The sequence below is a fragment of the Scaptodrosophila lebanonensis genome, unplaced genomic scaffold (genome assembly GCF_003285725.1).
Source record: "Scaptodrosophila lebanonensis strain 11010-0011.00,11010-0021.00 unplaced genomic scaffold, SlebRS2 tig00000072-arrow-pilon, whole genome shotgun sequence".
NCBI classification, from domain to species: domain Eukaryota; kingdom Metazoa; phylum Arthropoda; class Insecta; order Diptera; family Drosophilidae; genus Scaptodrosophila; species Scaptodrosophila lebanonensis.
Genome location: NW_022060558.1, coordinates 3352793 through 3367483, shown reverse-complemented (window position 1 = coordinate 3367483; position 14691 = coordinate 3352793). Strand labels below are relative to the sequence as shown.

The following is a 14691-nucleotide window of genomic DNA, read 5'->3' as shown; positions in this document are numbered from 1 at the left end:
CAGACTTGCTGTGAAAGCTAAATAGTGGACAACTATAACAGAAAATATAAACATTGCAAGCTTACGCACATTTAAATTCACAGCAAAACTTAATTCACATTATTAATTTAAATTCATAAATATATATTGGTAATTGCGTCTAAATCAACGGCTTGAACGTCTCTAAGCAGTCATGCAGGGTATTACACTTCGGGCCGTTTACCAACACTTAATACCGTAATAGAAGAAGAAGCCAAGTGTTGGAGGACCTGCAACGCGCGTCTTTCATAAAAGAAAATGCAGTGAAAAAGCTCAAATAAATTCTTAACTGACGCAAAATGGCCACACAAAAGCCTGGAGAGTGGGCCTCAGGCCTATTGGCACGTTTCGAAGATCAGGCACGTGTTTTTTTACGTTTTAAATTTATTGCGTTTGTGTTCCACCCAAAACGAAAAAAATGTACCTGCTGCTGCCTGCCTGCTGTTGTTGTTATTGTGGGCGGACCCAGCTGGGGGGCGGCAGTCTCATGAATGAAGTGAAATAATCAATTAAATGCGTTCTTTTGCAGTTGCCGAATAAAATTGGGCCCTATGGTACACAGGCGCGTATGAGCCAGGACCATTTGGTGGCTTGTCTTATTAACATCTCACGCTACCGATTCTCTCTTGTCATATCGGGCTTAACGAAAATGTTACAGCGTGTGAATGAAGCCGTAAGTATAACGAAAGATACGAAGGTTATTGTGTTACCAATAACAATATTTGCAGGCTTTGCAAAATCGCCATGAGCCGGAACGTTGTAACTTCGAATCTCTGGTCATCATACTGACCACACTCGAACGATGTCTGACTAATCAGACTAAGGATACAGCACGATTTGAGGAAGCAATGAACGTAAAATTATTGCTGCGCGAAATATCCCAATTCATAGATGTACAAAGCGATAGCAACCCGAATGCTGCGCAATTGAAGGCACTAGCATCGAAAGTTCTCTTCGCCCTGTCACAAAATCACTTCTCGGCCGTATTTAATCGCATTTCGGCGCGTATACAGGAATTGACTTCATGCTCGGAGGAAAATCCTGACTACAACGACATCGAATTAATACAGCACATTGATATGGACATGCTAAAGTTGACAAAGCTGTTACAAGGTCAGATAAAGTGATAAATTTAATATGTGTAACTCAAGTAAATAATCATTTACACATTCAGAGACCATCACAAAATTTCGCTCCAAACGCGCACCACCATTTATTCTGCTCTATTCGCTGGAGAAGGCTATTTGGAATTGGATTGAATACCATCCACAAGAGTTTCAGGACTTACAACGCGGAACAAATCGAGATATATCAACGTGTGTATTTATTATAATTTTTATTTAATGTAAATATATGTAGACGATCTTACCTAAATTTCCCTCTTCTTCCACACAGCTGCTGGGAGCCCTTGCTTGATTTTGTGGAATATTTTAAGGCCGAAAATAAAAAGAGCAAAACATTAGTCTGGCCGCTGCAGATGCTGCTGCTCATACTGAATCCGTCTAGTCTGGAAGCCACTGTTAACGAATTGCAACAATCGGAAAAAGAGAAGGAGAAGGAAAAAGTGCCATCGAAATCTACACAGTCTGCGGCTCGTGATAAGGATTTCTCCGCCAAGCAATTCATTGAGGGTATTAAACGTGGATTGGGTCCACATTCGCCTTCTAAGCAAGTCACCGAATCGTCGGCGATAGCTTGCGTCAAACTGTGCAAGGCGTCTACCTACATAAATATTAATGATTCAAACAATGTAGTCTTCAAACTGGTGCAATATTTCATTAATGATTTGAAAGCATTGCTTTTTAATCCAGTCAAACCATTTTCACGCGGACAGGGCTACAATTTTGCGGATATTGAACTGATGATTGATTGCTGGGTCTCATGCTTTCGAATCAATCCTCATAATATTGAGGCCTTGAAAGTTTGCCTTAATCTATCATCACCACAAGCGTATCACTTCGTGATTGTATGCTCCCTTCTACGGTAAGTTGACTTTAAGTTTAAAATACATATATAAATAATATATATTCGTTATTGAATGTCATTGCAGCTTGGCCCACATTTATGTTGATTTTCGCTTGCAAAACAAAAATCCATTTCGCATTGTCAACCAGCCACGACTCTCCTGGTGGCCACAAACCGATGTTGTGCATTATAGGTCCGCGGAACTTCGTGCTCTTTTTACCGATACCTTAAATAAGGCCACACAGGGTTATATAGCACACACGCCATTGCGTATGATCACATCCCTGACATTAAAATCTAAAGATACTCAGAAGGGTCTTACTCGAGCTGAAGAGGGTCCAGCACACAAAATGCTATTATTGTTACTAGTGCGACTTATACATGCAGATCCAACGTTGCTGTTAAATGTATGTAGAGACATCCCAGTCATACGCCCATTTGATGACGATCGCTAACTATTGGAATTCTATTCATCACCCATTTATTTACAGACTCAAGGAAAAGTCGCCCATGAGGTGCAAAGCTCTACACTTGAACTAATTAATGGCCTGGTCAGCCTGGTGCATCAGACCACAATGCCGGATGTGGCACAAGAGGCTATGGAAGCACTACTTGCCCTGCATGCTCCCGAAAAGATCGAAGTGTGGAATCCAGAAGCTCCCATCAACACCTTTTGGGATGTTAGCTCGCAGGTGTTGTTCTCTATATCACAAAAACTTATACAACATCAAATAGCCAATTACACGGACGTCCTTAAATGGCTGCGCGAAATTCTTATATGTCGCAACACATTTCTGCAGCGTCACAAGGATTATGCGCATGTGGGCAGTCAAATTGCCATTTGCAAGCAAGCACACATTAAGATGGAGGTGGTTTTCTTCATGTATCTGTGGTCCGTAGACTTGGATGCAGTCCTTAATTCACTCTCCTGTTTTGCTTTGCTTTGCGAGCAGGCTGAAATTTGCTGTAGTTCTGATGAGTTGACGGTTGGTTTTATAATGCCAAATTATCACATTTATCAAGAACTCGCACAGCTCTCATCATGTAAGTAAGGCGAATTGCGGATTTATTCAGAAGTAATAATAAATAATTGCGCTTTGCAGCTGCCACCGATACACGCATCTGCTTTTTGGAGAACAATCATGGCAACGTTTTGAGCCGCCTGACATTACAAAAACGAATTATGACGTTGCTGCGCAAAATCGAGCATTGTGTGCATGGCGTTCAGCCGGCCTGGGAGGAGACTTTTCGTAATTGGGAAGTATCTAGTAAGGTTCTGCAGACATATCCAAAATGCAAGAGCGAAGATGGCCAGGCGGAAATGTTTCATCGCGGAATGGGCAAACGGCGTGCCAGTCATCAGAGCTCAGAGCACGATCTGGAGGAGCAAATAAACGAGTGGGCCAACATGACGTGGTTTCTACTCGCCCTTGGCGGTGTCTGTCTGCAAAAACGCAATAGCAGTCGTCAAATGTTGCTACAGCAATCGCAGAATAATGCGTCGGTCGGTTCATTGGCACAAGCATCACTGTACTCTAGTTCCACCAGTTCTGGACATGGCTCATTGCATCCGAGTACGATCTCTTTGTCAGCAATTCCGGCACCACCGCCGCAAGACATAACATATTGTCCGGTAACACAGTAAGTATCGTATAGTAGTTTTATTTCATTGATATATCCAATAATTATTTGTAATTACAGATTCATAGGACAGCTTCTACGCCTGCTCGTCTGCAGCAATGAAAAAATTGGTCTCAACATACAAAAAAATGTTAAGGAACTGGTTGGCGAGGAAATGTCCACTCAACTCTATCCCATTCTGTTCGATCAAATACGCGCTATAGTTGAAAAGTTCTTTGATCAGCAGGGACAAGTGAATGTTACTGATATCAACACACAATTTATCGAGCATACGATCTACATCATGAAATCCATACTTGATCCAAAGGCTAACAAAGATCCCAACAATGAGCAACCATCGCCATCAGAACACTTGGGTGTGACCAGCATTGAGGGTATGATGTTGGGCATTGTACGTTATGTGCGTCATCTTGACATGACAGTCTATGCCATTCGCATAAAAACCAAGCTTTGCCAGTTGGTTGAGGTTATGATGAAGCGACGCGATGATTTGGCTTTTAGGCAGGAGATGAAATTTCGTAATAAGTTGGTGGAATATTTAAGTGATTGGGTGATGGGGTCAGGCCACCAGATCGCTCCCCCTAACTCGGCAGACGCCTCAATCTTAACCAACACTTCATTGATCTTTCGTGACCTTGATCAGGCCTGCATGGAGGCTGTGGCCGCGTTATTGCGCGGATTGCCTTTACAGCCAGAAGAATCGGATCGTGGCGATTTAATGGATGCTAAGAGCGCGTTGTTTTTAAAATATTTTACTCTCTTCATGAATTTACTAAATGATTGCATCGATAGTTCGGAGGCGGAAAAGGAAATGAACAATACGCCTCTGCTACCGCCACGCCCACGGATGGCAGCGGGAAAGCTGACGGCTTTGCGAAACGCCACCATACAGGCTATGTCCAATCTGCTGGGCGCCAACATTGACTCGGGTCTAATGCATTCGATTGATTTGGGCTATAATCCGGATTTGCAGACTCGCGCTGCTTTTATGGAGGTGTTAACACAAATTCTTCAGCAGGGCACAGAGTTTGATACGCTCGCTGAGACGGTATTGGCAGATCGATTCGAGCAGCTGGTGCAGCTTGTGACTATGATCAGTGATAAGGGCGAGCTGCCTATTGCCATGGCACTGGCCAATGTGGTGACCACATCGCAAATGGATGAGCTCGCCCGTGTACTGGTCACACTCTTCGATGCCAAGCATTTGCTTTCACCGCTACTCTGGAACATGTTCTATCGTGAGGTGGAGGTGTCTGATTGCATGCAGACGCTATTTCGTGGCAATTCATTGGGCAGCAAAATCATGGCGTTTTGCTTTAAAATCTACGGCGCGGCATATTTACAATTGTTACTGGAGCCCTTGATTCGTCCACTGTTGGATGAGCAGGCAGAAACTTGCTTTGAAGTGGACCCTGCGCGTCTGGACGCTAGCGACGATATTGAACAGAATCGCAACAACTTAATTGCACTCACACAGAAAGTATTCGACGCTATTATCAATTCCTCGGACCGTTTTCCGCCGCAATTGCGCTCCATGTGCCACTGTTTGTATCAGGTGCTCAGCAAGCGTTTTCCCAACCTGCTGCAAAATAATATTGGTGCTGTGGGTACGGTCATCTTTTTGCGCTTCATCAATCCGGCTATAGGTAATCATGCATTTGAAATACACATTTATTCATTACTTAACTATTTGGACCCTTTCACAGTTTCTCCTCAGGAGCTGGGAATTGTGGGCAAACAGGTGCCCAGCTCGGCGAAACGAGGTCTCATGCTGATGTCAAAAATACTGCAGAACATTGCAAATCATGTAGAGTTCTCGAAAGAGCAGCACATGCTTTGCTTCAATGATTTTCTACGTGATCATTTTGAGGCCGGACGTCGTTTCTTCATACAAATTGCCTCCGATTGCGAAACTGTGGACCAAACATCGCACAGCATGAGTTTGAGTTTCATATCTGATGCCAATGTGCTGGCGCTACATCGTTTGTTGTGGACTCATCAGGAGAAAATTGGTGATTATCTGTCGAGCAGTCGTGATCACAAGGCCGTCGGACGTCGACCATTCGATAAGATGGCCACGTTGCTGGCCTATTTGGGACCGCCGGAACACAAACCGGTCGATTCACACATTATGTTTAGCTCGTATGCGCGATGGAGCTCCATTGACATGTCGTCTACGAACTTTGAAGAGATTATGGTGAAGCATCAAATGCACGAAAAGGAGGAGTTTAAAACATTAGAATCCACCAATATATTCTATCAAGCGGGAACCAGTAAAGCGGGCTATCCTGTTTTCTATTACATTGCGCGGCGTTACAAGTGAGTATTCAATTGTATTGGCTGATAGATTTGGCACAATCTTTATATAAATTTACGTATGATTTTAGAATTGGAGAAACCAATGGCGATCTTCTTATATACCATGTCATTCTGACACTCAAGCCCTTCTGCCACTCACCCTTCGAGGTAATTATTGACTTTACGCATACCTGCTCGGATAATCGCTTCCGTACCGAGTTTCTGCAAAAGTGGTTCTATGTTCTACCCACCGTTGCCTATGAAAACGTGCATGCTGTTTACATATATAACTGCAACTCGTGGGTGCGAGAGTACACCAAGTTTCACGATCGCATACTGTCACCACTTAAGGGCAATCGCAAGCTACTGTTCCTGGAGTCGCCGAGCAAACTGAGCGATTACATTGATGCGGAGCAGCAGAAGTTGCCAGGTGCAACACTTTCTCTGGATGAAGATCTGAAGGTGTTCAGTAATGCACTCAAACTGAGTCACAAAGATACAAAAGTGGCAATAAAAGTGGGTCCCACGGCATTGCAAATAACGTCGGCAGAAAAAACCAAAGTGCTAGCGCATTCGGTGCTGCTTAATGATGTCTACTATGCCTCCGAAATTGAAGAAGTTTGCTTGGTGGATGATAACCAATTTACGCTCTCGATCACCAATGAGAGTGGCCAATTAAGCTTTATTCATAATGACTGCGATAATATTGTGCAGGCCATAATACATATACGCAATCGTTGGGAGCTTAGTCAACCGGATTCGGTTACAGTGCATCAGAAGATTCGACCCAAGGATGTGCCGGGCACATTGCTGAATATGGCGCTGCTGAATTTGGGCTCTTCGGATCCAAATCTGCGTACAGCTGCCTACAATTTACTGTGTGCTCTAACCGCAACCTTCGATTTGAAAATAGAGGGTCAATTGTTAGAGACCCAAGGCCTTTGCATACCCTCCAACAACACAATATTTATCAAGTCGGTGAGCGAGAAACTGGCCACGAATGAACCGCACTTGACGCTGGAGTTCCTGGAGGAATCCATACAAGGTTTTCAACGAAGCACCATTGAATTGAAGCACTTGTGCTTGGAGTACATGACACCGTGGTTGAAAAATTTGGTGAAGTTCTGTAAATCCAATGATGATTCTAAGCGTCTGAAAGTCTCGCAGATTCTGGATAAACTCATTTGCGTAACTATCGATCAAAAGGAAATGTATCCATCGGTTCAGGCTAAAATCTGGGGCTCTATTGGCCAAATACCTGAGCTCATTGACATGGTGCTCGATAACTTTTTGCACAAATCCATTACCTATGGATTAGGATCGCCTCAGGTGGAGATAATGGCGGACACGGCCGTTGCCTTGGCATCGGCCAATGTGCAAATGGTTTCGAAAAAAGTGATTACACGTATGTGTCGTGTCATGGACAAGACATGCACGAATCCTACACAGTACCTGGAGCAGCACATGATGTGGGATGATATTGCCATATTGGGACGCTACCTGCTCATGTTGTCGTTTAACAATTGCCTGGACGTGGCCACACACTTGCCATATCTCTTCCACACCATCACATTTCTGGTGTGCTCGGGCTCGCTCTCGATGCGCGCCTCCACGCATGGCCTGGTCATTAATATAATACACTCTTTGTGCACCTGCGATAAGCCAATATTTCCTGAAGAGTCGCAGCGTGTACTCCGTCTCTCCCTCGATGAATTCTCCTTGCCAAAATTTTACTTGCTCTTCGGCATTAGCAAAGTCAAATCGGCGGCTGTCACTGCCTTCCGCTCCAGCTGTCGTCATCCCACTGACAAATGGTTGGGCAATGAGCGCGTGACACAACCGTTGCCCGCAGACCGCGAGCGTTTGTCGCTGCCCTCTTTGGAAGTTATTACCGATGCATTGCTCGAGATCATGGAGGCTTGCATGCACAGTGTTCCCAACTGCGATTGGCTGCACACATGGACCTCCTTGGCCCGTAGTTTCGCCTTTTGCTATAATCCTGCATTACAGCCCAGAGCTCTAATTGTCTACGGCTGCATTAGCAAGAGTGTGACGGATCATGAGGTGAAACAATTGTTGCGTATATTGGTTAAAGCGCTAGAATCGTTCAATGACATTATTCTGATTGAGGCGCTGGTCATGTGCCTGACTAGAATACAACCACTCCTGCGTCCCGAGTCGCCCATACATCGCGCCCTGTTCTGGGTGGCCATATCGGTATTGCAATTGGATGAGATTACGCTCTATGGAGCGGGCCTGGCTCTGCTTGAGCAGAATTTGCACACACTCAAGTCGCAGGGTTGCTTTGACAAGAAGGAAACCATAGCCGAGGTAATGATGAAAACACGCGAGAAGCTTGAATGGCATTTCAAGCAGTTGGACCATGCTGTGGGCCTCTCCTTTCGCAGCAATTTTCATTTTGCTCTCGTTGGACATCTTATCAAGGTGAGACTTTAATTGCATTTAAAATAGTCGTAGAATGTAGCGAATTTTTATTATCATTTGACTTTAAGATTATTGCTTTGATAAAAGTATTCAATTTTTTAAATGGCAAATGGACAGTTAACATTCGGTTGGATACTCATGGCATTAAAATCGTAATTTCTTTTCCTAGGGCTTCCGTCATCCCACGCCCACGACAGTTTCGCGCACATCACGTGTGCTAACCATGCTGTTGGGCATTATAGCCAAGCCCTTGCATCGTGACAAGTTTGAGGTTACGCCGGACAGTGTCGCCTATCTAACGGCTCTGGTTGCTGTCTCCGAGGAGGTGCGCTCCCGTTGCCATGTCAAGCACACGCTACCCCGCTGGCCCGCCGAACTTGGCACAAGCATGGAGAATAGCGAGCCGCCAAATGGAGTGACATCAGTACGTTAAGCATATTCGAGAGTTATTACACGATTTCGTATAATTTTAATTTAATTTTAGATTGGCCAGCCTCTGTCGCGTCGCCAGAAGAGTTGGGATATCTTGGATCAATCCGCCTTACAGTTTGCGCGCCAACATAAAGTACCTACACTACAGGTGAGAATTTTGTACAGTTTTGTGATTTTCTGTGACCTCCGCCGTTCTAATTGATTGTCAGAATAACTGTTGTACAAAAGTTGTTATAAACATTTGCCATATAGTAACTTTTGTCTCCTCTAATACATATATTGTGGACTATATATCTCAACTCTGTATTATCAACTCTATCGAAATATGCCTTTGCATAACTAATAATTGTTTAATGATTTTTTCTTATCTCTTTTGGTTTGTTTAAAAAAAAACAACCGTAAAATACATATATCAAAAAAAAATACATATACTCGTATATATGCCTGCTGACTCTTACATTAATTGGTGCTTGTAACTCTCATCATCGAATATATATGCCTATATTTGTTGCCATCTGCTACTCTCCACTATACTACAAATGTAAATCGCATGACCATGTCTTATAATTTCGTTGTATTTATTTAATTTGGTTCTTTAAAAAAAATCAACAACAACAAATCCAAACAAACAACAACACGATTCTTTAAATCTGCGTAGAATGCCCGAGTTTTATTTAAAACTCAACGCTCCTTTTCGGTACCAACAACCAAAGATCCGAATAATGCGCCCGGCATCGAAGAACGTCAGGTATTGCTTTTCAAACTGTCTCACTCTCTCTCTATCTATCTCTCTACTAATACGTATTTCTATAAGTCTAGTACTAATCCAAAAAAAAAATAGGGCACCAGCTAGTGGCTGCAATTTAGTTTTATGTCTTTAACACGAAAAAATAATTCAAATATCACACAAACTGCTTTTTAAACAGTTCTTAATTTAAAATTAATTGGCATTTTATTATTGCATGACACTCAAGTAATTTCATAATAAAAAGCACAACCATTCTCAATAAATTGTACTTTTTATTTTTTAGTTGACAATATGTGTACACAAAATCGTTTCTAAAACTATCTCAATGTGTGTTTTTATGATTTATAATATAACAATTCATTAAATCCTGTTCATGTTGAACCCTCAGGAACGCGGCTCACGCTCCTCTGTTTCTAACGAATCGAATGTTTTGCTGGATCCTGAGGTCATACCAGATCTCTCCATACAGGCCTTAGTGCTGACTGTGCTGGCCACTTTGGTCAAGTACTCATCTGATGAGAGCGAAACACGAGTGCTATATCAGTATTTGGCTGAGGGTTCCGTAGTATTTCCAAAAGTGTTTCCAGTCATGTAAGTTTGTTTGTAAAATTCTAATTTTCCATCAGCCCTAACCATACCCTTTGACTATTGCAGACACTCACTGCTGGATCAGAAAATAAATAACATTTTGTCAGTGTCCCATGATCAAGTTGTTCTGAACTCTGTGCAAAATATTATACAAAACATGTTGGCTAGTGAGGATCCTTCTCAGCAACAGTTGCACTTCCTGCAAAGCTGCGGCTTTGGCGGTCTCTGGCGGTTTGCAGGGCCCTTTACCAAGGTAGGCAGGCGAATAAGGCTAAGAATGTCAAGATCATGTCTATAACTATTTGATCCTACAGTACAACATGATGGGCGAGTCATCGGAACTGTTTGTCAACTGTTTGGAGGCTATGGTCGAAACATGTCTGCCTGGTGATGAGACGGCGCCGGTGCCACCATCACCACGGCCGTACAATCTAAGCTCTAGCTTGAGCAGCCTAACTCTAGGATCACCCACAGATAAAGGTATGTTGTATTATATTCATAGATTTCGTTCTCTAGATTTTTTTGCCGCCTTAAATTGCTTCTAGAGTAGCGATTGTTTTAGATGCAAGACCCAAGCATAGACACGCCAAATAAAAATGACACTTACAATTTTAAAGAATATATTTTTCCATTTGTTTTATTTGTTTTTGTCTTTTACCCCAACACCATATAACGTTTATATATACAGCATTCTCATCGGAATCATTAGACTTTTACGATAACTGTGCGGGCAGCGTCAGCTCGTTGCGTCGTGCCTCTCACAGCAAATCACGCGCCAAGCATCGAATCAATGAAAGTCCATCCCATTGATTGAAATCAGCACTTAATCCAATTGATTAATAAAACGGTCGAAAGCAACCGAACGAGCAAAAAATTAACATAAAGCACCGAACTAATCATACATTCACAAACGTGTTAAACTTTTGTCGGTTGCTAATTGTCTATCGAATGAAGCAGCAGGAACAACTACAACATGTACCTACTATCTACACAAAATGGCATAATTATATTTCATTCTTTTGACTAACACTATGTATCTAATAACACAACATTTTCTAATTCTTCATTAATACTTATATGGGAAATGGAAATTAATTGGTTTAAAATTCTTGAATTGAAGCCATAATATAATAATGAACGCAACTTCAGAAGGTGTTAATAATATTTATGCCATCTTGTGTTTTAACATTTAAAAAATTTAGCATTTTAAGCAACAATTTTTGAAAAATTAACTAACATTTCCACAAACAGTAACAATTTATTTATAAAACCATTTACGTATTCAAATTGTAAAAGTATTAATACGAAACACCATAGCACAAATGTACTAACTAGAATGTTTAAAAAACAACAACAACCTAAAAATTGTACTAACGAACTAATGGTACCTTGGGCATTTATAACATTTAATTATTTATATAATCTAAATAGACATTGTAGCGATTTGTTGTGTAGTTTGTAATGTTTTCAGTATTTGTTACTTGGGGTTGAGTGTTACCGAAAAATGAAAATGACGAATGTTGCTATTCGATGAAGTGGAACCTGGCTGTTCAAAAGCTTCACTTTGGGTTAAACTTCTAATTTATTTGTGATGGTTGGATTGTCCGTTTTTTCCTGATACCGGCTGCCAAATCTGAATGTAACCCCCCGAAGTACTTGTATGCTTCAAACATGTTGTACTTCAATAGTGTTGTTGTAAAAGAGGCACTAAAGTGCGGACAGACCAGTAAATCAAAGTAATTTCGAAATGTTTGTTTATTGAAGAAAACTAAATTACAGGAAGATATTGATATTTAGGAAAACCTGTGGTCCACATCGAATAGTAACAAATTATATTCATATATGTATGTATGTTTATCAAATGCTTGCATATTTGTATGTATTTAGCGCATGCTGCTATTAATTATGTAAGTCTATTTAAAGTCGCCTAACAATAATTACATTGTTTGAATACATAATGAGGTCGATGGTATAATCGGTTCAATAACAACAATAAAACGCATGGTTCTAATTCAGTTCAAAGTGGCTGCATTCTTTCTGTAACCAACTCACTAGCTCGAATCTAACTAAGTATGAATTAAGCATGATTAATACTATAATGCATAGACATACTGCAATTCTGATTTCCGCTCGATATTGAAACAAAAAATTGCATTGCAAATATCTAAAATACAGTCCAGTAACTTTAATCGATTCTTACGATATCCTATAAAAATAATTATGATATAATCGGAACATAGATCTGTGGAGAATATTGTTTTTTCTTATTTTGCGTTCTCTTCCAAAGTAGCTGGGAGTCGTTACAACGTCTCTTCTGGGTCTACTCCAATGAGTTCGATTTATGAGTTAGTTGTTCTATTCTACTCACCTATTTTCTAAGTATTTGTACTCTCTGTATCGCTTATGATTTCTCATAATTTCCGTTCTCTATATGTTTATGCCTCTCTTATCTTTTATTCCAGCTGCATGAATAACAACAGCAAACCCACGCACTAGACGTACCACACTTATCGCAAAAGTCATGCGTTTTTTAAACCTATTCAAAAAATGTTTTTAGACAACACAATATTTGGCAATGCATTAAACACAACCAGAAACTAAAACACCAACAAAAACAACAATAACAACACGTCTGTGACGTAGGTTATGCGAAACAATATAAATAAATAGTATAGTACATGCCCTTGCCCTGCTATGTATAGTATATGTATCCAGGGTATCCAGGAGCATCCAGAGCAATAAAATAGAAGAAAAAAAAAACTAGAACAAAATTACACAAACGATGCTGACATAATTAAAGTAAATGTTATATATTTTTCACAAATGTGAACGCAGTAAATTTTACGAACGCTTTAGAATTGTTTGTAGGTTTTTAGATACCAATGTAATAACTTAAGTAATTAATTAAGCACAAAACTCGATTCAAAACGCACGCACTCTTTTAACCAGTTCCTGAGACAACAACGGCCAAGGCGTTACGCACCCAATAATGTACCAGAGTTAACCTTGATGAGAACTACGAACAACAACAAAAATAAGAATAAACAAAAACAAATAACAAAACGTAAACGAAATGGAAAAGCTTTAACAACAAAATCACTGGCATACAGATAATATGTATGTAAATTATTATTATTTTATATTATACGAAGAATCCTCCGCACCATCGCAAATATGTAAATTAATAGCATTTATTTTTATTATTTGATCTGCTTAAGCTCATTTAACACTTTACAAGCATATAGTACATACCTTTTATTATTTATTTCATTTACAATTTATAAGAAATATAGATCAACACCAAAACGATGTAACATTACAATTAAGCGATTAGATCCAGTCCGCTTTTATCATTAACTAGCTTTAAGTGTAGAAAATGTTTTAAAATATTGATTGATTGAAAGGAAACAACAACATTACACATTTGTACCTTATATGGAAAAGGGCCATTATGTAAACAATTTAGTCTTTTTCTCTTCCTGTTTTAATAAAGGCAGCTGGCACACGAATTTTTTACATTATTATATGTATGTATAACTAGTGACATTTTATAAATTAATACTAATCGAACGACAGCCAGAACCACACGTTAATTGTATGTGAATGTTGCTATATGTGTATAATATGTATGTGTGCTCGATATATTGAAACTATTGAATTGACGAAATTATTAACAAGTATTGAGTGTATATTGCAGCTACTTAAAGATATATGATATATATAACATGTTATCGTCTCGAACCTATTAATGTACAAGTACTTACATATGTATGTCGAACAAATTTTACTCTCAATAAAATGTTTAAATGGATGTAAATTGCTCATTTCTCAAAAACAGGTAATTATACCCGCATTTCGAAAATTATCAAATAAGCTAGATCCTTTACATAATGGATGTCAAGAGATATTTACTATCTAAGTTCAAAACCCTGCGATAATTTAAAAGAGGCATCGTCTAAATGAATCGCTGAAGATGATAACCGACAATGTGAAATCGAATAAAGGTATACCCCTGGATTATTTTTTTTTTCGAAGTACCTCGAGCCGCCAAAATAAAAAATGTACAATACAAATACAATTGTACCCAAAGTTCGATTAAAGAGTTCGCTTTTTGCATTTGCGCCTAGAAGATGGCAATACCATTTTTAGAAAGCCAATAAACTTTGATTTTTGAGAGATTCACTATTCAAGAGAGGTACATAGGAAGTTTGGAAATGAGTTCGGTAGAATATTAAGTTTGTTTGATGTAATATAAATAAAAAAGCCTGCCCATAAGAAACCAAACCTTTTCAAATAATAGCTAACTTAATAATGAAGTTGAAGAATATTTATATGTCCAATGAATTATTTTGATTGGAATAGGTTAATAGTATAATAATTACTTTAGAGTTTTTCAAAATTAGCGTAGATTTGAGAGATATGAACGAGTACAATGTTAAAGTCATTTCAGCCCGACTTTTAAATACCTTTTACCCACCTTTGTACCAGCAACAGCATTTCAACTGAAATTAACTTTGTTATATAGTAAGTGAGCCGATTCTAATGAATCTTTAGAT

The 14691-nt window shown here is 39.9% G+C and overlaps 1 protein-coding gene across 3 annotated transcripts; it reads left to right on the top strand.

The window, feature by feature from the left end:
* Positions 1–260: 260 nt before the first annotated feature.
* LOC115625579 (neurofibromin) lies at positions 261–12823 on the top strand. 3 transcript variants are annotated; one of them, XM_030520681.1, is made up of 18 exons: positions 261–377; positions 548–691; positions 747–1131; positions 1193–1334; positions 1414–2001; positions 2069–2390; positions 2475–3027; positions 3087–3624; positions 3685–5270; positions 5331–5943; positions 6012–8367; positions 8537–8791; positions 8852–8947; positions 9458–9547; positions 9936–10138; positions 10202–10388; positions 10450–10615; positions 12598–12823. In XM_030520681.1, exons 1-18 carry the CDS (start codon positions 318–320, stop codon positions 12603–12605), a joined length of 8292 nt encoding a protein of 2763 aa, XP_030376541.1. In that variant the 5' UTR covers positions 261–317; the 3' UTR covers positions 12606–12823. The 3 variants fall into 3 exon arrangements, with proteins under 3 accessions (XP_030376541.1, XP_030376539.1, XP_030376540.1); XM_030520679.1 differs by lacking the exon at positions 12598–12823 and adding an exon at positions 10824–11210; XM_030520680.1 differs by lacking the exons at positions 9458–9547; positions 12598–12823 and adding an exon at positions 10824–11210.
* The last annotated feature ends 1868 nt before the right edge of the window (positions 12824–14691 follow it).

Excerpts from the sequence above, each read along its gene's own strand:
- LOC115625579 (XM_030520679.1), top strand. The coding sequence starts at position 318 with ATGGCCACACAAAAGCCTGGAGAGTGGGCCTCAGGCCTATTGGCACGT. Across the intron at positions 3,625-3,684 it reads ACATATTGTCCGGTAACACA|ATTCATAGGACAGCTTCTAC; the intron begins GTAAGTATCGTA and ends TTGTAATTACAG. Across the intron at positions 8,368-8,536 it reads TCGTTGGACATCTTATCAAG|GGCTTCCGTCATCCCACGCC; the intron begins GTGAGACTTTAA and ends TTCTTTTCCTAG.